The sequence below is a fragment of the Myotis yumanensis genome, unplaced genomic scaffold (assembly GCF_028538775.1).
Source record: "Myotis yumanensis isolate MYYU_CA2020_CCGP unplaced genomic scaffold, mMyoYum1.0.hap1 SCAF_8, whole genome shotgun sequence".
Classification (NCBI taxonomy): Eukaryota; Metazoa; Chordata; class Mammalia; order Chiroptera; family Vespertilionidae; genus Myotis; species Myotis yumanensis.
The window spans coordinates 76491259-76515723 of record NW_027223759.1 but is presented as its reverse complement, the minus strand read 5'-3'; the positions used below and the strand labels follow the sequence as shown (position 1 = coordinate 76515723).

General features: G+C 47.9%; 1 protein-coding gene across 2 annotated transcripts in view; it reads left to right on the top strand.

The window, feature by feature from the left end:
* MGAT5 (alpha-1,6-mannosylglycoprotein 6-beta-N-acetylglucosaminyltransferase) overlaps nucleotides 1-24465 on the top strand; it is a 360895-nt gene that overhangs the window by 303945 nt on the left and 32485 nt on the right. For both annotated transcript variants that reach the window (XM_070423098.1, XM_070423097.1), the window contains exons 12-13: nucleotides 10440-10589; nucleotides 20982-21128. In XM_070423098.1, coding sequence (XP_070279199.1) covers nucleotides 10440-10589; nucleotides 20982-21128 — 297 coding nt within the window. The remainder of the gene's footprint in view (nucleotides 1-10439; nucleotides 10590-20981; nucleotides 21129-24465) is intronic.

Sequence of the window (24465 nt, the reverse complement as noted above, 5' to 3'; positions counted from 1 at the left end):
TCCACAGACACAGGGAAGAAGGTGGGCCAAGAGGTGGGAAGGCTCTTGTAGGAATAGAATTGGCATCATCTAGAACTAGTGCTTCCCGGGTGGATGGCTGACACTGAGCCTGTCCTCTGGCGGGACTGCTGTGGGTCTTTAGGTCCCCCTCCTCCATGGACCACTCACCTGCAGTGGTTTGTTCCCTTATCACAGGCAGTGTCACCTCAGGCTGGCGGCCTGGCTCCCTCTGCAGGCTGGTCTCCTCAGCCACACTCTGGTGGTCCTCCCAGCAGGACCCAGTTGGGCCTTGTGCAGCCCACACCTGCACCAAGGAAACAAGGACCCATTCCTTTGAGGAACTCTGGGAGCTCCGCCTACCTGGGAACAGGCCCTGCTTTCGGCTCCTTCCACAGGGCATTTTCCCACCCCAGTCTCCAGCCATAGGTATTTCAAGTCTTGAGTCTGGAGCCAATCTGCATGCCCCAACAATTAGCAGGGAGGCAGGTGAAGCTCCCCAAGTGATCCTGGAGGCCCTTCTTACCTGGTTAGGTGGATAAGGGGAGCCAGCCAGCAGCTCCCCGAGGATGGCCTTCCTCCTCCCTTCTGGAGGGGTGGGAGGGGCTGGCTGCTCACTTTGGAGGGTACTGGGTACCTGTTGTTTGGTTGCTTCCTCTGGGGCCTCACGTTAATTGGCGGGAGATGCCCACGTTCATGCCCGTTCTGCCCTCCACCGTATGACCATGATGCTCTGCTGAGGCGGGCCCAGCTTCAGCGCTCCCAGTCCTCCCCTGGAGACCCAAGGGATGGCCCTGAGGAGTGACCTTTGCCTTTAGATAGCATCTGATTGCCAGGCACTGGCCAAAGCCCATCGGGATATCACCTCCACTTTTTCAGGTATGGATGAGATAGACTCACAGGTCACGTCCATTCAATCCACAATTCGCTGACCCCAGGGACTGTATAAAAAATGCAACTTCAGTTTTGCCAAGGCAGCTTGTAGGTTCCATTGTGACACCTTTCTGTTTGTCACTGAATAGTCTGTTTTCTGTGATTACTACCCAGATGGGCCTGGTGTCAAAGCCCCCGAAGGGGCTGGTGGCACATTTGGGCTGCAGTGGCCTCTTGTCAATCCTCAGTCTGTCTTCTGAGCTCGATAGCAGAGCTGACGGGCTTTGTCGCTGCAGGCCCGTGGCCAGAGCAGAGGAAGCGGCATCTTTCTCCATAACTGGCTGCATTTGCATTGGGGGTGAGCAGGGTGGGGGAGAGAAGCCAGCTTTACAAGTTGAAGACCTTCTGCCCTTCTCAAAGCAGAAAAGAGGTCATGTCAAATGGCATCTTGTCTTCACAGACCGGCTGACGGGTCCCCAGGGTCCTTTCAGAGGCATGCGTTAAATAGCAGAAAGCTCTGCCGCTAAGGCAGAGAAAAGCAGAACCTGGAAGTGCTGGGGAGACGGAGATGCACTCACTCACCAGCCAGTTCACAGGGGAGATCTGGAGGGAGCGTGGGCACTTGTGTAAGTTGGTCGGGGACTCATTTCTAACTTGTCCCGTTTTATGATTTGGGGACAATGTTGCCACCGTATATTTTGAAGGAAGTATATAGGTAAGTATCTTTTACATATATATATTTTTCCCAATTCTAGCCCAGCATGTATAAAAGGTGTCTAATATAACTAAGAAGTTATATTATTCCTGATTTATAATTCCATCAAGTTACAAAATAGGGCTGATTGCTCATTTTGCATTACCCACTTAGCCTCAGAGGTCTCCCAGTTTCTTTCTTTAGGCCAGAGGCCATGATTCTCACCTAACCAGATAATAAAGAATAATAAGCAACATGCTTGTTCATATTATTCCCTTTCACTTGCTTCCCATCCATTTTTTGTTCTCCTCCTAAAGCTCAAAGGTGGGTAGGTTCTAGAACCACTCATTCATACCACACTTACGCAGCCTGTCCACCCACTGCCACAGACGAGTTGTCATTATTAAGTGTGGAGCTCAGTCCAGCAAAAGGAAGCAGATTCCCTTATTTTTATTGCCCATGGACCCATTGGAGACAAAAGAGTGAGGTTCTCATATTATTCCCACTGCAGTTATTGAGCCCTAGAGAGAGAAGGGTTTGGGGAGGAGGGGTTAGAAGTGGACAGGTTTCGAGGATGTTAGCTTCTTGGAGTCTTCTAAATCCCTAGGAGCCTTAGTGGGACACAACAAAGACTCCCCCCCCCACACACACACCTTTACCTTGGGAGGTTGCTTGGAAATAAAAGAGCCAAGGACTGCAAAGACTTGAAATTATTCCATAATGTAAATGGTTCTTGCGTCACTGCTGAAGTTCACAGATTTGCATTTAGAACTGCATTTCTCATCTCGGAATAGAAGACTTTCCCATCCTTTCTGAAATGTATGCAGCCTCCAGGAGCAGACAGATGAGGATGGTTCCCTTTTTACTCCCTTTTCCCTCCCGCCCTCCCTTCCTGAAACCTCTCCACTCCTAAGAGAGAACCTTTGACTTGGTGATGATGTTAAAAGGAAGTTGAATCGACGATGAATATAATATAATATTATAATATTAATTAGGAGTTTACTTGAGCAAATATCAATTCCGGTCAGATGGCACTAAACTGGAAATGGTTAGGAACCAGGAATAGACTTATAGATAAGTGCAGAAGCAAAGAAAGTATTACCAGCATTGAGGTTCTTGGGTTCCCCAAGATAGAAATCAAGAGGAAACCCCAAAGAAATATCCAGACAGATTTTATTAAGCTTGTGTTCGAGTACAAGGGAGGCAGCACCGAGGAAAGGAAGGGCCTCTGAACTGGCTCCAGGGCCTACTTTGCGTGGCTGTTTTACAAGCTGGGGACAAAGTGGGCTTGCATCTAAAGGCAGGCTGTTTTTAAAAGGCGGGCTTAAGGAATTTTCCATTTCAGAGTCAGGTGACTTCCTTTTCCAGCTGTGTTCCTGGTAACTACTTCTCACCTCTGTGTGGGCAAGATGGCGGTGTGCTCACTACCACCAGCTCAGGAGGGTCCGATAGCCATCAAACCTTGATAACTACGTGTGGGGGTCAGTAGTTTTCAACATCTGCAAGGAAGCAGGCAGTTAGCAGGGAGATAAAATCAGCCACCTCAGTGTTTTGAGTAGGGAGTGGAAGGGTGGTGACTTCTTGCAGCCAGCTTATCTGGCTTTCTTTCTGGCCACCTGGTCTTCACTGGCTTCCTGGCCACTTGGTGTTTTTCCATTCCCAGGCCCAGGTCCCTCTGCTGCAGGGTTCCTCAAACTTTTTAAACAGGGGGCCAGTTCACTGTCCCTCAGACCATTGGAGGGCCGGACTATAGTTTAAAAAAAACTATGAACAAATTCCTATGCACACTGCACATATCTTATTTTGAAGTAAAAAAACAAAACGGGAACAAATACAATATTTGTATTTGCATGTGGCCCGCGGGCCGTAGTTTGAGGACCCCTGCTCTGCTGTCTCATAAGGAGATTATTTGATTGACTATAGCTTAAAGACTAGTTGGCTATTTTGATTTTGTAGCTTGAGGCATGCACACAGCACAGAGGACATTAGCAGCTAACTTCACCTGGCCAAGCCAGGGAATGCCAACTTATAAAGGAAGGAAGAAAGAAGGGCATACATGGCGGAGACAGTGGCTGGCCAGTGCAGGAGAGGTTTGGGAGTGGGGAATAAGTGGAGGTAGAGGAGAAGAGGGAATAGAGTTGACCCTTAACAACACAGGTTTGAACTGCGGGTGTCCACTTACACGTGAACTTTATTCAATAAAGACCTGTACTTCTTTTTTTAATCCTCACCCAAGGATATATTTTACTGATTTTAGAGAGAGGGGGAGAAAGAGAAACATCAATGTGTGGAGAAACATCGATCCATTGCTTCCCGTACACACCCCCACTCGAGATCAAACCTGCAACCTAAGCCTGTGCCCTGACCGGGAATCAAACCGGCAGTCTTTCGGTGCATGGGACAACTCTCCAACCAACTGAGCCATACTAGCCAGGGCACCTGTACTATTTTTGATCCATAGTTGGGAGTCATGGATGCAGAGGGTTGACTATACATTGTCCCGCACCATTTTATAGGGAACTTGCACATCCTTGGATTTTGGTGTCTGCGTGGGTCCTGGAACCAATCCCCCACAGATACCTAGGGGCAGCTAACTTTCTGGGGAGTCAAAAGTTATACGCAGATTTTTCCTGCGCAGGGGGTAGGCACCCCTAACCTCTGCATTGTTCAGGGGTCACCTGTAGTAGGAGATAACGCTGGAGAGCTTCTAGAAGCCCAGGTCATGCAGGATGTGCACAGCTGCGTCCATGGTCTTTCAGTGCCATGAGGAGCCTTTGAAAACTTCCTAGGAGGGAACTGAATCTTCAGTTTGGGGAACTAGTGGCACTGAGGAGGGTGGGGTGAAGGGGTGAGAACCCAGAATCAGTGTCTTAGCCCAGGGCCTTTAGGAAGCAGGCCCCGAGGCAAAGAGTCAAACATGACTAGTTATTAGGGCAGGAGATGCAAGGCCAGGCAGTAAGGCTGAAGGAAAAGGGAAGGGACCAGGAGAAGTGCAAGATAATGTGAAAGAGCGTGTAACCATTGCTGGGCCTGCTCACAGGAGCCCCACGGACACAGCGTGGGCACTGGGCCCTCTGGACCCCCTGGCAGGTTGCGAGAGGACCCTCCCTTAGCACACCTGGGCTGTAGCAGAGAGAAAAGAGGGCACTCTTATTTCCCTGCTCCTTTCTGTTTCTTGCTTCTCATTGGCGCTGGTTCACCTCAAAAAGATCTAGAGCCCCTGTACTTCCGGGGTGCTCTTTAGGAATGGGACCCCATTTCCCCATCCCATGGAGTAGCTTCTTCCTAGCCTGCAGTGGAGGGCAGCCCAGCTTGTGTGACACCATGTGAGAAGGAGAAAGAAGAGCAGGCAGTCAGGGAATGAGACAGTTCAGACATTGTGTTACCATTCAGACAAGGAGCTCTGCTCAGAGAGATGACAGCTGTTCAAGCAGAACAGGCCAGGACAGACGCCCAGAGTGAATGAAGGAGGCTGGTTGTAGAGAAAGATTTACAAGATCTTCACTCACTGGAGTGGACAGGCCAAACCCCGTCTTTCAAGTAGTTACTAGTACATCACAGCAGTAGATCGTAAAGAGCTTCCATGGCTAGGTTGGGGCAAGGCATACTCGATGGCGTTGTGTTTCTTCAAACATGATTCATCCTTATATGTTTGTAAAACCAGGGAGTGGACCAGCTTCTGTATGTGTGGGGGGAAATGTGGAAGCTACTACTTTAAAAATGATTTAAAGTTTACGATGGTCAGAATAAAGGATTAGAGTAGACTAAAGAATTCGATCACAAGTGTCAGGACTCTTCCTGCCAAAATGACAAAACCCAGTTTTACTAGCAGGGGCCTGAGTGGGGTGAGCGGCCTCTGAGGGGAGAGCAGGAGCGCAGTGGGATTGAGGAGTAACCGGAACTGTGGACCAAGGCCTGCCAGGCCTCGAGCTCCCTCACCTTTGGCCTTGTCTGTGTAAGGCGGTGGTTCTCAACCTTCTGGACCTTTAAGTACAGTTCCTCATTTTGTGACCCAACCATAAAATTATTTTCGTTGCTACTTCATAACTGTAATTTTGCTACTGTTACGAATCGTAATGTAAATATCTGATATGCAGGATAGTCTTAGGCGACCCCTGTGAAAGGGTTGTTCGACCACCAAAGGGGTCACGACCCACAGGTTGAGAACCGCTGGTGTAAGGACATTCGTTTTCTTTGACTGTAGCCTGCCTCACGCAGCAGGACCCAGCGGGTTCATTCAGCAGCCGGGTTTGGAGCTCACTGCTTTGTCCCTGTGGAAGGATTGCTCTTCCACACCCATCCAGCTCTTCCTGGAGAGGCTGCCCACCGGCTTGCACGCACCAGGTGCTCTCCACGGACCAGCCAACTCTGGGCAGGGCTGCAGACTTAGTACCATTTTTAAATAACAGGTCGCAAGGTGCCATGTGGAGGAGGGGAAATGTGGGTCCAGGATGTGTGTGTCTGCAGTGGGGTGGTTGCTGGGGAGAAAACTGCATAGTATCCACTGCAACCAAAAGCTCAGAATACTGCCATGTGCCAGAAATCATTCCTGCACCCCTAACTCCCCAGCAAGAGCGAAGGTCCTCCGCTTCTGCCCTTTCCCTTCCTGCTGCTGCAGAATCGCATGCTTGTTGTGTTGGATGGAGTCGTTTTTCCAGAAGCTCTCTGTTCAGGCTCTGAAAAATCTCACTACCAGCTCCGCAGACAGCCCTGCCCACAGCTGTATCCCAGCAGCTGAGATTCCCTGCAAACCCCGCTCTCTTTCCCTCGCAGCTAGGTGGACTCAAATTTTAATCTGTTCAGTCGGTTGTTTTTGATGGGGATTTAAATTGAACTGGAGACTGAGAGCATGATGGGGCGGCTAGCTGCTGAGCTGGGACCTTCTGGAGCCATTTCTCACGGCCTGAGACGGGGGTGGCGTGCTGAGCTGTCATATGCAGTGCCAGGCCCCCGTGTCTCAGCAAATTTGTAGGTAATCTTCCTTGACCTTGGTCTTTTACGTCAGGGCGGGAAGGCTTTCTAGTATTAGATCAACAGGACACCTGCTTCCATAAGGGAGGGGAGGGTGTGCTGCCCTCCCCCTGGACCCGTGCCTTCCACTTTTGGCCTTCCCATGGGAAGGGCAGGCAGGGCCATGCTTACTAAGAAACCTGAGCACCCGTTTCTTAAACACAAAAGGTAGCAGTGTCCCTTAAAGAGAGACTCGAGGGGACCCTCAAACGTCTCCGTGGCAGGAGCTGAGCCTGCCATGTGGTGGCAAAGGTGCAGGCTTTGACGTGATACATACTACTTTCTGTTCTTTTTTGATTGCATATATTTTTTTATTGTTCTCTCTTATTGTGAAATGTATTAACTATGGCAAAAATACCCACCACCCAGATTTGCAGATGTTCATATTTTTGCAGTATTTTTCTTTAACAGAGGAGTGTGATGTATTACAAACACCATTAAAGCTCCATCTACCTCTCCAAACTCTCCCTCCCTTCCTCCTCAGTAATTACTATCCAATGTTGGGATCTGTCATCCCCATTCCTGGTTTTGTAATGTCTATATGTAAAAATATTGTCCATATACACTACATTGAAGAGTATTGCTTGGCATTTAGCCATACAAATACTTTTGCAGTCATTCCCAGTGCTGTTGCTTACTTGTGGGAACCATGGACGAGTTGTGCCACCTTGAGCCACACAGAGATGTGTTAAGATGCTGGTTGTATAAATCTTGACACAGTCCAGGTGAGCGAGGATCAAGAACTAAAGAGAAGGAGACAACCTTGATATTATGGCGGCAGCATCAGCAGTGCTTGGTGGCTGATTTGCTGTGTGGAATGACAGGTGATTCTCGTGCCGTGCGGGTAGCTGCCTGGGAGAGTGCTGTCAGGCTGAGACCGGGAGCGTGGTGGGGCAGTGATGCCGCCCTGGGACAGGGGCTGTGATAGAGTCCCTTTTCCACCTGTGGGGTTCGAAGTGTCTGCAGCTCACTCAGGTTCCGGAGGCAGCTGGGTTCGGGGACCTGAAGTTCAGGCAGCCATTCTGAACTGGAGATTCCTTTTTAGGTTCCTTTAGCCTCCAGTGAACGTGAACATTGCGGGGGGGAGGGAGGGCGTGGAGGGGGTTGCTCAGTGTGGATGGCTCCCACATCACCTTTACTTGGACTCCATAACATGGTTCACGCTTGCCAGTTTCTACAGAACTCTGACAGTGGCCAATCAATTTCAAAGATTAGAGTTATGTTTGAAACATCTTTTTCCTTCTGATAACCTATATGACTTCCTTGATCATGAAATTACATGCCTTAGTGTTAATAAGCTTGTAAACTTTATTAGCTCCTGCATTGCTTCTTGTATTTGCCTGAACATGTCCCCTTGTTGCACTTAGAGGAGCCCTGGGGTTTCTGGTTTACCTGGTGTCCTAGCATTCCCTTCCCTCCCTTCCCAGGTGTGTTTTATTGTTCTCTCTTATCTTAGAATCCTAGTCTTGAGTCTGTCTGCAGCAAGTGTTTCTCGAACCCAGGACAGGAGCCAGGGGACCACTCACGTGCTCCTTGTCACTCACTGCCGACCTGGTTCGGGGCCTTTGCTTCACCTTCGCTAGTTAGCAGCTGGTTTTGACTTGGAAATGTCTCCTTTTGCTTGAAGGAAAGATGCCTGCCCCTGCCCCTGCCCCTACCCCTACCCCTACCCTGATCCCTGCCCAGTAAAATGGCCTGGCAGGCCTCCTTCTGGATGATAGGAATGGACCCGGTAGAGTGAGGTGGGGAGGTTTGGGCAGCTGCTGTCACTGTAAAGGTCCAGAAAGACCTGGGAAATTGAAGGCAGGGAGCCACTGTGGATGGGACGGGACCCAGCTCTGGGTTTTCTCTCTCCTGTCTCTGCTTTCTTTCCTCTCTCCTCTCTCTCTTCATCTCCCATCTTCCTCCTTTCTGTTTTCCTCTTCCTCTTCTTCCTCCCCCTTCCCCCTCCTCCTCTGCCCAGCCCCCTCCCGCCCCCCCCGCCCCCCCCCCCCCCCCCCCCCCCGCCTCTCTTTATCACTGTTGCTGGGTGATATCTATGGCTCAGTCACTCTCTTTCTCCCTCTTTCCTCCGTTCTCTCAGCTCTTCCCCGCAAAACTGGCAGCTGGCCTATAACTGTATCTGAACTTAACCTCTGGTCTATAGTTGCCCTGACTCCAACACTAAATGGCCTTCTTGCTCGAAAGCCCAGGGCCATCTGGCGGTAATCTCTCTGTGAACAGGATTCAGCTCCCGAGAGAGGGCCGTTGGCTCAGCTCCTCTTCCTGAGCTGGACACACTGTCCCGGCTGCTGGCCAGCGAGGAATGCCCGCCCCCCCCCCCCCCCCCCCCCCCGCCCCGGGCCAGTTGCAGCCTGAGCCAGTCAGCAGTGGCAGGGGTGAGGATGGAGATGGAGTCCCAGAGAAGGTTTGTGAGGCTACAACTAGCCCAAGAACTATGTCAGAGAACCCCTCAAATGAACTTACATTACACCAGAGTGGTGACCCCAAATTTGGCTCAAGCTCTGAATGGGAAGTCACTATTTATAAACTGTTTGCCGTCACTTCTGCACTAATTCAAGGGCATACATCTCTGAAGTAATGGATTTACCATCTCCCAGCCACACCAAACGCACATGAAATTAAGCTTTTAGTCAAAGTGTTCATTGTATTCACACGTTAGGGTGCAGAGATGGGCTTGGCTGACTCGGAACAGTCCGCCTGGAGAATATGACCTATGCTTTTCGGTCATGAAGACTTTAATAGTGATTTGAAACATGTACCCCCAAAGTTGTGAGTCCTTTGTAATAATTGTCACCAGGACAGTGAATGGCAGAGGGCAGACCCTGCACCCCGCTCCTGATGTCACAGGCGCTCCCCATGTCCTTGGAATGAGAACCCAACCTCCGGGGCTGGCGGAGAAGTGTTCGCCCGTCCTCTGCGCTCTGCGTGCTGCGCTCCGATTCACACACCTATGTTCCCTGCCATCCTAAGTCACAAAACTGGCAATGACTGCATTTTCCTGGAGTGTCTGAGGACAGGCTCAGACACGGAAACCGTGTCCCACTCTCATACAGCTGGAAAGCATTACAAAAAAAGAAAAGCAGCCCACAAGCCCAGCTTATGCAACTTAGTTCCACAGAAACGTACGGACGAGGGAAGTGTGCTTGCTTCTGCTTTGCAGGTGGTTTTGATTCTGACAATGCGCCTCAAAATTCAGTCCAGGAAAGAGGTTTTGTTTTGCTGCTAATAAAAGTAAAACTACTCTCAGATGTTTAGGGCTCATCAGGGTTTACATTTAGTCTGTTTTTCACTTTTGCCTACCTGGATAGTCTTCTCTCTCCAGCGGCCAAGTCAATCACCGTAGATTCTGGGAAACTCTCTCCTCATGATGCAAATTAGGTGGGATCCTGTTCCGACAAGATGAGTTAAGCATCACTAGAAATATTGGCAGGAGCTGGGGATTGTTTGTGCTCCTCGGGGACAGCTTAGTGTCTCCGGATAAATAAATATTCAAGTCTAACCTTGCCTTCCCCAATCTCCTCGCCCATAGGCAGACCAGCCAGAAGCAAAGTGTTGGGTCTCTTTGGTAATTTACCAAGCAAGGATGATACCCCCAAACATTTGGCCTTGAGCTAACATTGGTATTCAATAATAGGTCGCTATATAATACTTTCTTCTTGCAAAATTGTACAGTTTGTCATATGACCATTTTTACCCTCAAAATCCAGTCAGATTACTTTTGAAAGAAATTTTAGGAGTTGGACTGCAATGTTTCTGCAGCATTTGTGTTAGGAACTCCCATGCCTGTGGCCCCAGCTTTGAGGCAGGTGCTATAAGGATGGAAAGACATGAGGAACGCCTTTCTCTTGTGTCCCCTCTACAGAATAAGAAGATCTACCTGGACATTATTCACACATACATGGAAGTGCATGCTACCGTTTATGGCTCCAGCACGAAGAATATTCCCAGTTATGTGAAAAACCACGGTATCCTCAGTGGGCGGGACCTGCAGTTTCTTCTCCGAGAAACCAAGGTGAGTTTTTGGTGGTTTGGTAAAAATACATCAGCAATGTTTTCAGGTTTGTTTCTGCTGGTGTTGAAAATGGGATCGGAATCTCTCTCATGCTTTCTTTTCAAAGCTACAGTAGTTCTTTAGGTTATTTCTGGGCAGTGAAAAGTCAGTGAATTATGGAAGGAGGTTGCCACAATGTAAAACTTGCTCACTGAGGACCTGCTCTGGACCAGGTATCCCGTGAGGGGCCAGGGTCGGGGGCCAGACTTTCAGATGGGGTAGTGGCTTTCCCAACAAGCCTGGGTGCTTAACTGCCCCACCTCCCCATCACCACTGTTCACGGAATTGGTCCCCAGCCAGCTTTTGCTCTCATGTCCTCACTTGGGCTGCACACTGAAGGAGTTCAGACAAGGGAAATACCTCTTCAGGCTCAAGGAGTGGGGAAGGCATCCTGAGAGATGTAAGAGATGAGAAACAGAGGGGTGTGGGTGCTCCTGGCCTGGGAACAGACAGCAGTGAGAGCCAGGTGGAGATAACACATTCAGGCGAGAGTGGGTTGAGAGTGGAATCCAACCCGGCTAGTCTAACTAGTGTTGGGAAGTAGTAGTAGATGAACTCTGATAAGGGGCAAAGGGGCTGGCTGGTTGTCAGGGACAGAGACAGGGTTCAGAACACATGGTGCAGGGAGCTGGGGAGCCCTGGATGGATGATGAATATGTTGTTTTAACAATGTGGGAGGTCTCTCCCAGTGTCTGTAACTCTGCCATGAGGTACCAAATGAAATCAAGGGACTTACGAATAGACCAGAGTTTGGTTTCGAAGGGTTGGTAGTGTATTAGGTAAGCTCTCATGTTTACAGATACTGACTGGGCAGTTCTGTGGGCCAGGCACTGTGCAAGGGGTGCAGGGTGAGGGAAACAAGCAGACCCTTGCTCAGTGTTTCCTAAAGGATGAGCAGCTCATTCTCATAGTGAATTTTTGGCTCTGACCCTGATGGAATGTGTTTTCATCCTCAAGGTAGGGGAGGGAGGCTGAGTGGATGAACCTCTGTGGCCTAATAGGGTTTTATACTCACTGTGGGATACTTTGATTCTGGAAAATATTTTCACATGTGCTGTCCTGTGTAATCCTCACAACTGCCCCCAGAGGTAGGCAGGGCAGGTACTATTGTTAACTTTATTCTCAATAGGAGGAAGCAGACCAGAGAGCTGGGCTTGCCCACAGTCCCTGAGGTCATCTGGAAGGTGGCTGTAAAGGGTGACTTTTTATTGTAAGTTAAAGCTCTGCTGGCCTTTGACACACCATCCTCAGGAATAAGCACTCAAACATTTAATGGATGCTCTCCAGACAAAGCACTGCCTCTGTTTCTGCATATGTAAATGTGTCTGACCATTTCTACCTCCAAGCCATTGTGCAATGCCATGCATGACTAAACTAGCTTGATAAGTCATTTATGTCCTTGGCCGAAGGTGTGGTTGTCTTAATGGGGACTTTCTTTCCTTATAAGGTCACCTTAGTCCGAAGCCTGGCAGCCGGGAAGGCACTGTGTCCCCAGCTCGTACTGTGTGCTTCCCCTTCACCTGCTGTCCCGGGCGGTGTCTTAGAATCATTAGAATATGTGGGTCCTTTGGTGGCAATGCTGTTTTGCCATTTGCCTCATTTTACTTTTCCCCACATAGATTGTGGGAAAAGCTCAGGCTCCTTTCAAATTACCTTTGGCAGCACTGGTTTTCAGCAGTGTGACGTTGCTGTCTCATACACTTCTCTTAGCCCAGCCTCGTGAAAGTCTTCCTCTGCCCTGCAAATTTCAAAGGAGCTCTTATTACCTACCCTCCATTTACCTGTTCGGAAATGAGAAATAGGCTGGGGCCGAGGCCCCCTCTATCCAGGGAAGGGAAGGGCTGAGGCCTGGAAGTCTCAGGCCACCCCACCAGCGATTGCTTGCCAACCAAGGGCTGCGGCTTCAATGTTGAGTGTGAGGGGTGTATATTTAACCTTGAAAAATTGTTCCTTCAGAGGATGTCACTGGTCCCATTTTGTACTGCCTGTTCAGCTATCTAGAATATACTAAAGTATTTCGAGTAGAATTATGGCAAAACAGTGGGCAAATATGATGGAAATGAGGCAGTGTACTGCCAAGACCCCCGCCCCAACCCCTTACTCCAGAACACAGCAGCAGGCACTGAAATGAATGAACCTTGAGCTCTGAAATAATGACACTGAAGATCAGTCAGGCTTTGCATATATAATCCTCTCTGCCTCTTACTCCTTTCTGTGTGTCTCTGAGCAATTTAAAGGCAATTTATTACAACCTGCATGGAAGCGAGACTGGAGATGCAGAGGAGCAAATGCATGCGGGATGAGTGGCTTTTAGGCTCCTTTGCAGGAGAGAGGAGCGAGCCTGGCGCTCCTCAAGGTTTAGAGACAGACGGAAATGATTGATGCTTAACCAGCTTCTGACTCATTCTTTTTCTTTATGAGCCATCTTCGAATCTGCACCAGGCTCAGAAACTGTCTGCTCAGCAGAATTTGGTCCCGGCCTGCCATTAGGGCCAGGTGTCATTAGCAGGCGCCAGCTGCAGGGCGCCCGAAAAGACAGGAGGAATTCAGTGGCACCGACATCAGGCTGAGAGAGCTGGGAAGTCCTGGACTTCTAATAGGCATACACATTTGGAGGGAGTCATTGTTTATCAGAGGAGCAGACAAGTCATGGATCCTGCGGACTCCAGGAGTGCAGGTTAAGCCAGAAAATCCACACATTTTCACTTTGGTTTAAGTCCCCATCTCTTTTCATGTGATTTCTTCCTTTCCTTCCTAATTTTAACCTCTTCATGCCCACTCCCCCTGGTGTCCCCATGAAAGCTCCTTGCAGAATGGGTGTTTCTTGTCCTACACTGGATGGAGGAGCATTTAGAGGGAGCCAGAACACGTATCTCCCTTTCTTTTATTTTTTTATTTTTTTAATTATATTTTATTTTTATTGACATTATTACAGATGTCTCCCCACCCTTTGCCCACCTCCACCCAGAACCCACCCTTCCTTCCCTCTGACCCTAAGCACATGGTTGTCTGTGTCTATGGCAGCGGTTCTCAATCTGTGGGTCGCGAACAATGAAAATACATCCTGCATATCAGATATTTACATTAGGATTCATAACAGTAGCAAAATTACAGTTATAAAGTAGCAACAAAAATAATTTTATGGTTGGGGGTCACCACAACATGAGGAACTGTATTAAAGGGCCACGGCGTTAGGAAGGTTGAGAACCACTGTGTGGGTTATGCATATATGTTCTTTCGCTAATCCCTTCGCCTTCTTTCATCCTATCCACCCCATCTTCTCCCCTATGATTTCTGTCAGTTTGTTCCACGTGTACGTTTCTCTGTTTCTATTTTGTTTGTCAGTTTATTTTGTTCATTAGATTCCACATGTAAGTGCTATCATATGGTATCTATCATTTTCTTCCTGGCTTATTTCACTTAGCATAATATTCTCCAGGTCCATCCAAGCTCAAGTACCTCTCTATCTACAGCAAAAGTTTGAGAACAAATTCTGGCTGTGGGAAACCAGGCAGAAGCCGCTGCTACTCATGCTGTTGCTGCACCTCCTCTCTCTCCAAACCTCTGCTCATTCCCCTCTAACCCCGGTGGGTCACAGTTTCCGGTGGGTCACAGTTTCCGTGTCCTCACCATGTCAGCTGACAGCTTACCTGCAGGGCTCACCTAGAAGCTTGGGCAGGATTGGAAGATACTGTCCCTCTCCCATCCCATCCTCCTGTCTGACACTCCCCCTGGCCACCAATCAACCATGGCTCTTCCCTTAAGCTTGCAGTCCTCTGAGCTGGTACCATTGGAACCCATCTTAACCCTTAGAGTGCCGGGGAGCGCGATCATGCTCCTCCTGCCTTTCACCAAAAGTGCTGGGAGCGCTATCGCGCTCCTCTTGCAGTGTCCAGCTCTACGTCTGCTTTTATTAGTGATGATGATATTGCTAAATATGTCAATTCTTGCTGTGAAGATGACGATTTTGTGGAAGATATTGAATTTGTAATTTCATTTATTTGCGATTCATAATTTTTTTTCCCTAAACTGCTGTAAAATCAGCAAAAAAGCCTTGGCAATTTTAGCATAGTTCCTAGGATATTGGTTGGCATTCAAAGGGTTAATGTGCCTTTCTCAGAAACCCAGGGTTGAGACAGCCACTGCTGGGGAACCCAACTCCTGTGGCTCATGTGGCAGAGGGCTTTGCTCGTTCTGTTTGCAGGTAGTTCTCATGCCTAGAATTGAGCCTGGCTTGTAGAAGGCCTTCAGGTCATTAAGAATGAAGGAAGAAGTCAAGATGAAATCTGTTTGCCATCTGGGGTCTTGTGGTCATGCCCTCTAGGAGTGAGTTCTTGCTTTTCTCATGAATCACTCACCTGGGTCTCTAGGATCTCCCCAGCAGGGGCACTTTCCTTCTGATGCCCTGACCTGCCCCTCATGGCCCTGGGAGAGCGCCCATGAGCTTACTTACTAACGGAGAAGTCCGCCCTCCAGTTCTATTTCAGATGCGGACACACTTGCCCTCAAGCAAGCAGTTTTCATCCTAGTGACCAGCACCTAAGTTATTCTTGTTCCAACTCAATGGAAAAAAGTTGCACACATATATTCCTCTCTCTCTCCCCTCCCACATATGTGTGTAGAATGAAGAGTGTGTAGAGATATGATTCAGTGACCTCTCTGACTTCCAGAACAAAAGCATATCCCCACATCCAAATACACATGAGACATCCAGCATCTCCTCGCAGACACACTTGATTGCTGGAAAAAGCTAACCTGTTAGTATGTATTCCTTTGCTCATTTCTCTGCCAAATGAATACTAAGAACTGGATATGTTCCAGGAATTACTTTAGGCACTTTTGATAGAGATGACTAAGGCCGTTTTGCCCACAACAGATATTCAGGTGTTGGGGAGGAGACACACAGGAAACTATAAAAGGTGGAAAAGTACACAGGTAGGAGTAGAAATAATATAAAATAGTGGTACCACAATAAACCTTCCTGTGGTGCTGTGAGCAGGGGCATCCATTCAGTTTTGTAAAGTGTTGCCCTGTGACTGGTGAAGCCGATGAAACATGGGGTGAGGCTGCTGTGGAGGACAGAGTCCATCTCAGTCACTTTTCACGCACTTAGCATATTCATTTCATCCCGGTGCCCACGACGGCAGGGTTTTACTACAATAACAGCCATTTTCTCTAACCGTTACCTGTGCTAAGCTCTTCTGGGAGTCATCTCTTTGTCTCAAGAGTCCTCTGATCTGGGTATCACTGGAACCCATTCTAATGTGCTGGCGGCAAGGCTGTTGAGCGCCTCGCTGTGGGGAGCTGAGGGGTCCGTCTGGTGTGGGATTCGGGTGAGGCGGGCTGGTTAGGGGCTGTTCCTCCGAGGAGTGATACCTGAGCTGCCTTTTGAGGGGAAACCTGTCATGCTGGCAAGGTGGAGATGGTTAGCATCTCAGTTTTAAATTAATCCAGATAGCCTCTTACTCCACCATCTCCATCTACAATGCAAACCGATTCCATTTGATTCTGTGCTGGACCTTCTAGATGACTGGAGCGCAGGGAGTTTGAGTTCTGATGCTTGTGTTTCGCTTTGTTTCTAAAAGGCCACTTAGGTAACTCGGCAGACTTTGGGAGTCGACTCAGTAAGCTCGTCTCCAGAAAGTAGTCTTGGGTTTAGCAGCATCTTTAGGCCCTAAAACACGCTGGTCTTGTCTCCTGGCTCCTCTACCTCTTTGCAAGAGAATTTTCCAGTAGTGTCGGTCAGGGGCTTGGGGTAGCCATGAGAGAGTGTAGCCAAACCCATATGGGTGACAATTTGGCTGCTATTGTCTCTCCTTGGCATTGGGTGCCAAAGGGAAGACAGAAAAGGGACCCCACAGGCTACTTGAAATTGTCTCGATACCTAGCCATTGTATGAATTCGTTTTAAAGATATAAAAGGGATACCAAAAATATCTTGATTCCCCATCATTATATGAAGAATACACAAGGCTTAGCGATAGCATGTGGCTCACGGGACTGGCCTTTCCATGGGCAGTCACTGTAAACCATGTCCTCTCTCTTCCTATGGATGTCCCTCCCCTTTTTTTAGTCCAGGTACTTTATGAAACAGTGAAAACTCATTAATACACATGCAGGTGCTAAATATTTTATAAAAGCCCACAACCAAAACTTCTACACACCTTAACTCCAGCTAAGCAGTAAAAGGTGGTGGATATGCCGCTGCATGAAGTTGAACCTGGATTTGAACTTGGACTACTGTTTAGTAAGCACCTACTAAGTGCCAGGCTTTAGAATATATCTTCCCCTTGAAATATCTCATTTAATCTTCACAGCAGCCCCATGAAATATAGCACTATTTTCCCCACTTAACACATGCAGACAGGTTTAGAGAGCTGGTGTTACCTTGACCAAGGACCCCTAGCTAGAGAGAATAGATGATAAAGATGGGCCTTTAGAATCCATGGGAAGAGGCATGTAACCATTTCCCACAGTTACAGAACTGGGATATGATGGAGTTAAGACGTGAACCCTGTCTCCTGGGTCCCAGAGCCTGTGCTGCTAACCACCGCGTTGTCCTGATCGCTTTGTGCCAGTAATTAATTTAATGGATAAGCTGAGGATCATTCACTGCTCAGACCAACCAATCTGAACCATTAATTCACCCTATACACATTCCTCCTCAGCCACCTACCAACTTGCCTAATTAAAACTAGTCCGAAAAGTGTATGTTGATTGTATGTTTCTCATTTTGTATTACCTTGGATATTCCTCGTCAAAAGTGACTGGAAGCTGACCAAGCCCATGGGGTCTTTCTGGGAAACGACCGTGGTCCACGATTGAGGGATTCTTGTGGAGGACTCCCCTGAGGAGGTGGGAACAGTTCCGTGTCTCCTTTCACACAGAGCGAGCATCTGAGTGGCTTCCCTGAAACTCTGTGGATGCACAGGAGTGCCCTAGTCTTGTGCCATGAATAAGACATATGGCGCATCATCTGTTCCCTCTTGCTTAATATTAGTTGGGAAATTTAACTTTAGAGCATGTAGTCCCTCTGTTTGGAAATGCTCACTGATGGAGCCAGAGTTGCAGCCCTGGAGCTGTTCTGTCATCTGGAATATCCTCGTTAGATTCCGGGCTTCTGTCGGCCAGATGAAGGGCACATAAAATACCCAGTTTCCTCCTGAACAGTGAAGCCTCTGCACTTGAGTGCATTCTTGTAGTGTGTCTCTTGCCCCCGTGCTGAGGAAATCTGAAAGCAGGCAGAATGCCAGGGAAAGAAGGGGGCATCCAGGTGAAGGTAATTCAGTGTGGTTAAGGTACCAGTGTATGTGTGACAAAGCCGTACACCAGGGGTTCTCAACCTGTAGGTCAATCAAATGACCCTTTCACAAGGGTCGCCTAAGACCATCCTGCATATCAGATATAACAGTAGCAACATTACAGTTATGAAGTAGCAATGAAAATAATTTTATGGTTGGGTCACAACATGAGGAACTGTATTTAAAGGGCCAGAAGGTTGAGAACCACTGCCGTACACCCTCAGGAGTTTACGGAACACCCTCGTGATGATGAACTCCATGCCCCACCCTGTCGTCATTCAGACCTGAAGTATGCTATTTGACCCTAATACATCTGTCCATCACAGCGTCACAGGAAATGAGTGCACAGGAAGCAAGGAAAATGTTGCTTATTGACAGAACAAAAACTTGTTTTGCATTTCCAAATAATGCGTTTCCTGCGTTTCTAACTAGTGCCATGAGAAAACATTGCCAAGAAACTGTGTGGTATTTGCTTAAGCTTCATCCTAAAATGGTGCGGCTTTGGAGAGTTAGCCCAGAGTGTTTGCTTCGTGTGCACTGAGGTATTCCAGTGCCAGCAGGGCGGAAGGGATGGTGCAAATTGTCATTCAGATATAATTAAACCTGGGTCACACTCAAGCCCATTAAGCAAGAGCCTCAAATCCTTTTAATTAATGGGTTCAGATTGGTTGGTCTGAAGGAGCTAATTAAATTTTTCCAAGATTTTCTATTTAAATAGACAAGTGTTGTGCTTCCCACATTTCCTCCTAAGTTGTTTGCAGTTTGGAGTTGATGAAGGTGCCGGCCCTCTGTGGCAGGACCGATTCTCAGGGTCAGGAAACGCCGAGTTCCAGGGCTCAGAGTAAACCCACCTGCATGGAAACTTCATCTTCCAGCACCTTTCTTCTCCAAGGCATCTGGAAGCTCTCTGCTGGGTAGAGGTCGTCTTCCCCCTGGACAGCTGGTCCCTCCTCCCCCAAATCAGACGGGGAAGGCAGGCCACAGAAATCAAAGCCTCAAGGATGGTAACCCTGGGTTCTTCACATTTAAAGGAGTTGAGGTGTCTTAGGCCTACAGTACAACTTCCCCATTTTCTTCCATTTCTCCTGCTGCTGTTAGGCATGCCTCTCCCCGAGGCACATGCTCCGGCCACACCCTATACACAGAAATCCTCTCTGATAAATCTCACTCCCACTAGTGACAGAATAAGAATAAGATCCAGAAAAGGGGCCTCCAGTGGCGTGGGGGTGCACCTGATATCCTGCAGCTCGCAGGCTCCTGCGTCCATGTTCCCTCCCCACCCCCACGTCTCCAGTGGTTCTGCCTGAGAGATATGACCCAGCCAGCAGGGGAGCTCTACTGGCTTCTCAAAACCTCCTTTCTCTTTAACAACCCCCACCCCCTCTGCCTTCATGGATGTTTCTGACAGTGTAGCCCAGCTGTGGGCAAACTACGGCCCGCGGGCCGGATTCGGCCCGTTTGAAATGAATAAAACTAAAAAAAAAAAAAAGACCGTACCCTTTTATGTAATGATGTTTACTTTGAATTTATATTAGTTCACACAAACACTCCATCCATGCTTTTGTTCCGGCCCTCCGGTCCAGTTTAAGAACCCATTGTGGCCCTCGAGTCAAAAAGTTTGCCCACCCCTGGTGTAGCCAGTCCTCTCAAGGTTTGCAGGAAATGAGAGGTTATTCCTCCAAACAACGAAACGGTTAAGTGTGCACTGTTCAGTGCCAAAGAACATAATAGTTACAGGATGGGGGATCTTTCCTGAGAAGCAGAGATTTTAGTTTTTTGCCACGGAAAAATCCCTGTGGGGCTACCTGACTCTCCAGTATGGGGAGTGCAGGCCATGCTCAGTGTTCAGCCCTGGAGTCGCGGGCCCACCACATACATCCTGTGTCTTCCGGCGTTGCCCAGGGAGCCCGGCAGCCTGAGCTCAGGGCTCTCTAGGCAGAACCGTTCTAAATAACCGTTCAGTTAAAGCAGCTGCCATGGAAGGATGGCTGGGAAAGGAGAAGCCAGCCTCCTGCCCTGTCGGTTCTGCAGCATCCTCCCTTCCCTCTCAGTCCTGGCGGCATAGGTGCCCTCAGTGTGATGGCAGAAGGAGACGATGCCCTGGGGCCCCATTGTCCTTTGTCCCTTGCTGTGCTCTGGAGACAGTGACTACAGAACTGGCTCCTGATGTGGTAGGGAGAGCACACAGGTCGCCGGGCCCAGACGTGGACCCGCCTGGCAGTCACTGCAGCTCTGCGGCCCTGGGACATAGCCCATGGCAATGAAGCACAGGAGGCGTTTCTGTGAGGTGTTTCATTTCTGCACCTGGTAGTCAGTGCCCCAGACCTGCAAGTTCCCTTTGTCACCCTGCTCTCAGCTGAGGCTGCTGCGTGGACCCAGAAGGTGTGTTTCTGCTGCCATCTATGGTCTGCTGCGGGGAAGCACGCAGTGTGCTTGCTGGCTATGGAAGCAGCCTTGCCCAGTTCGCAGCTTGGCACCCTCTCCACATGAGAAAATAAAAACCAAGATGTTGGTGTCCCGACGTGAAAACCCCATTATGAAAACCTGTGTTTACTGACTTGCCATCATTTTAAAGCAGCTCCATTTGAACTGTAATCAAACTACCAAGTGACCTTGCTGTCCCCCTGCCCAGCGGCCCTGAAAGGGCCTGTTGTTCCTTTGGCTCAGTGAAGAAACCTTCTGTTTAGTCAAGCAAGTGTTTTTCCAATCATGCCTCCTGGTGAGTTACAGAACGATGATTGTTGGGTCTTGTTTTTGTTTGTTTGTTTTTATTCTTTTAATGCCTCCACTTTCCTACCCCCTCTACTGCCTGTCCCAAGGCTTCCTTACTTTTTTAGCAAAGGAAAATATGAGGACCCACACAGCTCAGGAGCCCGGAAGGTGCCTGGTCCTGCTGTCAACTGACCTCCCTTCGCCCCGTCTCCCAAGACCTAGGAGGCTTCCAGTCTTTCTGGGCCTCCCACACAGGACTGGAGCACAGAATAACCCCCGTGGGGCAGGGATGCCAGTTCTGATTGCTGTGTTTACGTGCGGTGTGCTTTTCTGTCTTACAGTTGTTTGTGGGCCTCGGGTTCCCCTATGAGGGCCCAGCTCCCCTGGAGGCCATCGCAAATGGATGCGCTTTTCTGAATCCCAAGTTCAACCCACCCAAAAGCAGCAAAAACACAGACTTTTTCATTGGCAAGCCAACCTTGAGAGAGGTAAGCATCTCTTAAAATCCTTCCACTGTCAATAACATGGTAATAGCTATGTGTTCAGAGCTAAGAGCCCATGTAAACTCACAGCCTTGGATGGTAGGTGCTACCAACTTCACTGAACATAGTTGGGTGGAAGGAGGGAGTGAGGAGCTCAGAGATGAAGCACATGATGGCATCCCATAGCTAGGGGTGGTACAGCCAGGATTTGAATCCATTTCTTCCCCTCCACAAAGTGGGATTTTTTTCATTCTGCCCCAACTCTATCTTAATTCAGACATCTCCAGCTGAATGAGCTGAACTCTGATTTTCTGAATGGTTTGTTATGAAATAAGGAAGTCGGCTGGTTAGCAGGTATTTTGATGGACCTACTCTCCATGGTGAGCTGTGACGACTAAAAAGTGGGCTGCAGGTCTTTGAAAAACCATCAACCTTGAGAAACAGGATGCATCTGGGTAACCAAAGTGATGTATCTGGTGTGTCAGCCCACCGTCAGCAGGCACCACCCTGAGAAGCAGTCCTGCCATTGCCCCAGCTGTTCGCAGAAGCTTTATTCACAGGGGTGGGGAACGACTGATCCTCGGGCCAGATAAGGCCTGCAAAATCATTTGGTCTGGCCCTGCCAAGGCATCAGGGGTGAGTTAATTAAATGTTTGACCAAATATAGCAGGCTAATTTTTAAGTCGATAATTTTGTATAGCCTGGGAATGATGTTATAAAAATCCAAATGGCCCTTGGCAGAGAAAAGGTTCCCCACCCTTGCTTTATTGGAAGTGCCTTCAGAGATCCTCCTGAAAATCCACAGTGGGTGATGAATCACCATTGGAGGCAGTCAGATTTTATTTGGGGCAATAAACAGAAGTCTTGTAGAGTATGTGAGTGACTAAGCTGGGTGTTTATGCAACTGGTTTTAAACAGGTGCATGCAAGAAACCATGGGACTGACTTTCTGTTATTCTGATGTAGTTCGTAAGCGGCCATGTGGGCTGCTGGCGAGGAGGAAGCCTGAGTATTGGCATCACTTCTGTGCCCTTGTCCTTTAGGGCCTTCTCCTAGGATAACCTACTGGGCAGCACTCCCCTGACATAGCAGCATATCACAGCACTGCTAAAGCATTCAGTGTGCAATGCTGCCACTTCTGAACATTTCTGGGTCGATTCTCCTGACCCCCAATACTACTTAAAATGCATTTTCCACGATTATTCTTTACTGATCAGCCATCTTACCAATTCACAGAGTTCATTATTTTGAGAATTCTTTCCTCTGACCCTCAAAATCATTGCTGAAATGGCCAAAGGAGATGGAGGAAGAGCAACAAGATCTGTAGATGTTCCTCAAAAAGATGAACCTGTGGCCCAGATAACCTGGGGCAAGGCCTCCCTGTGTGTGTGTGTGTGTGTGTGTGTGTGTGTGTGTGTGCGCGCGCGCGCTTTTTCCTCCTGCTAGTATAATACATTTGAGTTCTTCGTTCTGGGGAGTGGTTTCTTTTTGGGAGGTCATTCCTCAGCAACACTCACACACACCTGTGTGCCAGGTGCCGTGGGAACGCAGTCTTTGGAAAGGGTGGAAAAGATGCTCCCAGCAGTGAGAACATCTGGATTTAGGAGCCTCTCTGCTTTGGCATGTGACTGACTTCTTTAAACCTTTGGCATTTGGGGTAGAAAATAAGAGCTAAGAAGTGATCCCTGTGTTTTAATTTAGATGAAGGAAATCTCAGAAGTTCTATTTCTGCTCAGGTGTATAATTATTTGTAAGTTTTAAAAATATTTTTGTGATAAAATATTCATAATGTAAAACTGACCATTTTAAGATTTTTAAGTGTACAATTCCCTGGCATCAAGTACATTCACAGTGTGGTCCAACTATCACCACTCATTGTTTCCAGAACTTACCGTCCCTAACAGAACCTCTGTGCCAGTTAAGGAGTAGCTTCCTATTCTCCCCTCTGCACAGCCTTAGGTAAACTCTATTCCCTCTGCCTCTATAAACTTACACATTCTAGATACCGAATGTAAGTAGAACTGTACAGTATTTGTTCTTTTGTGACTGGTACATGTCACTTAGCATCATGTTTTCCAGGTTTATTCATGTTGAAGCATGTATCAGAACCACGTTGTTGTTGTTATTGTTACTGTTAATCCTCACCTGAGGATATTTTTTCCACGGATTTTTAGAGAGTGGAAAGGAGGGGGAGGGAAACAATGACTGGTTGCCACCTGCACTCGCTCTGTTTGGGGCCGTGGTTCAAGCCTACAACCGAGGTACTTGCCCTTGACCAGAATTGAACCCACAGTCTTCCAGTTCATGGGCCAACATTTTGACCACTGAGCCAAACCGGCCAGGATGGAATCATTTCCTTTTAACACTGAATAATATTCCATTGTATGGATATACCACACTTTAGTTTCCCATTCTTGGGTTTTTTACTTATTGTCTATTGTGGACAAAACTGCTCTGAACTCTGGTATACAAGTATTTGCTGGAGTCCTTGCTTGTACTTCTTTGGGGTGTATATCTACAAGTGGAATTATTGGAATTTACTTTTTTCTTATTTTGAAATAATTTTAGTTTTAATGAAAAGCTTCAAAAATTGCAGAGTTTGGGTTATATCCTTCATTCAGTTTCCTCTAATGGTAACACATTACAAAACCATCGTACAATTATCCAAACTAAGAAATTAACCTTGGGACCATAATATTATCTAAACCACAAACTTTATATAGATTTCACCAGATTTTCCAGTAATATCCCTTCTATGTTCCAGGATCCAATCCAGGACCTCACTTTGCATTGTAACTGTCGTTTCTCCTTAGCTCCTCCAATCTGCGACAGTGCTTCAGTCTTTCATTGCCATCCATGACCTTGACATTTTGGAGGAGTGCAAGTTGGGTTTTTGTACACTGTCCCTCAATTTGGATTTGGCTGATGTATTCTCATGATTAGTGTGAGGGTTACACATATTTGCAGTAATACCACAGAAGTGATTGTGCCCTTTCTAATGTATCAGATCAGGGGTGCATCTTATCCCAAGTGACGTTAACCTTGATCACTTGGTTAAGGTAGTAACTATATAAAGTAATAGTAACTATAAAGTTGCTGTTTATCTTTAAATTGGGAAAATACTCTGAAACTGCACAAATATCCTGGTTCTCCTATTTATTTAAATTTATCTGAATTTTTTATGATCCTCACCTGAGGATATGTTTTTTATTGATTTTAGAGGAAGGGAGAGAGAGAGAGAGAGAGAAAGAGAGAGAGAGAGAGAGAGAGAGAGAGAGAGAGAGAGAGAAACATTGATGTGAGAAACATTGAGAGGTTGCCTCCCATATGTATCCTGACCAGGG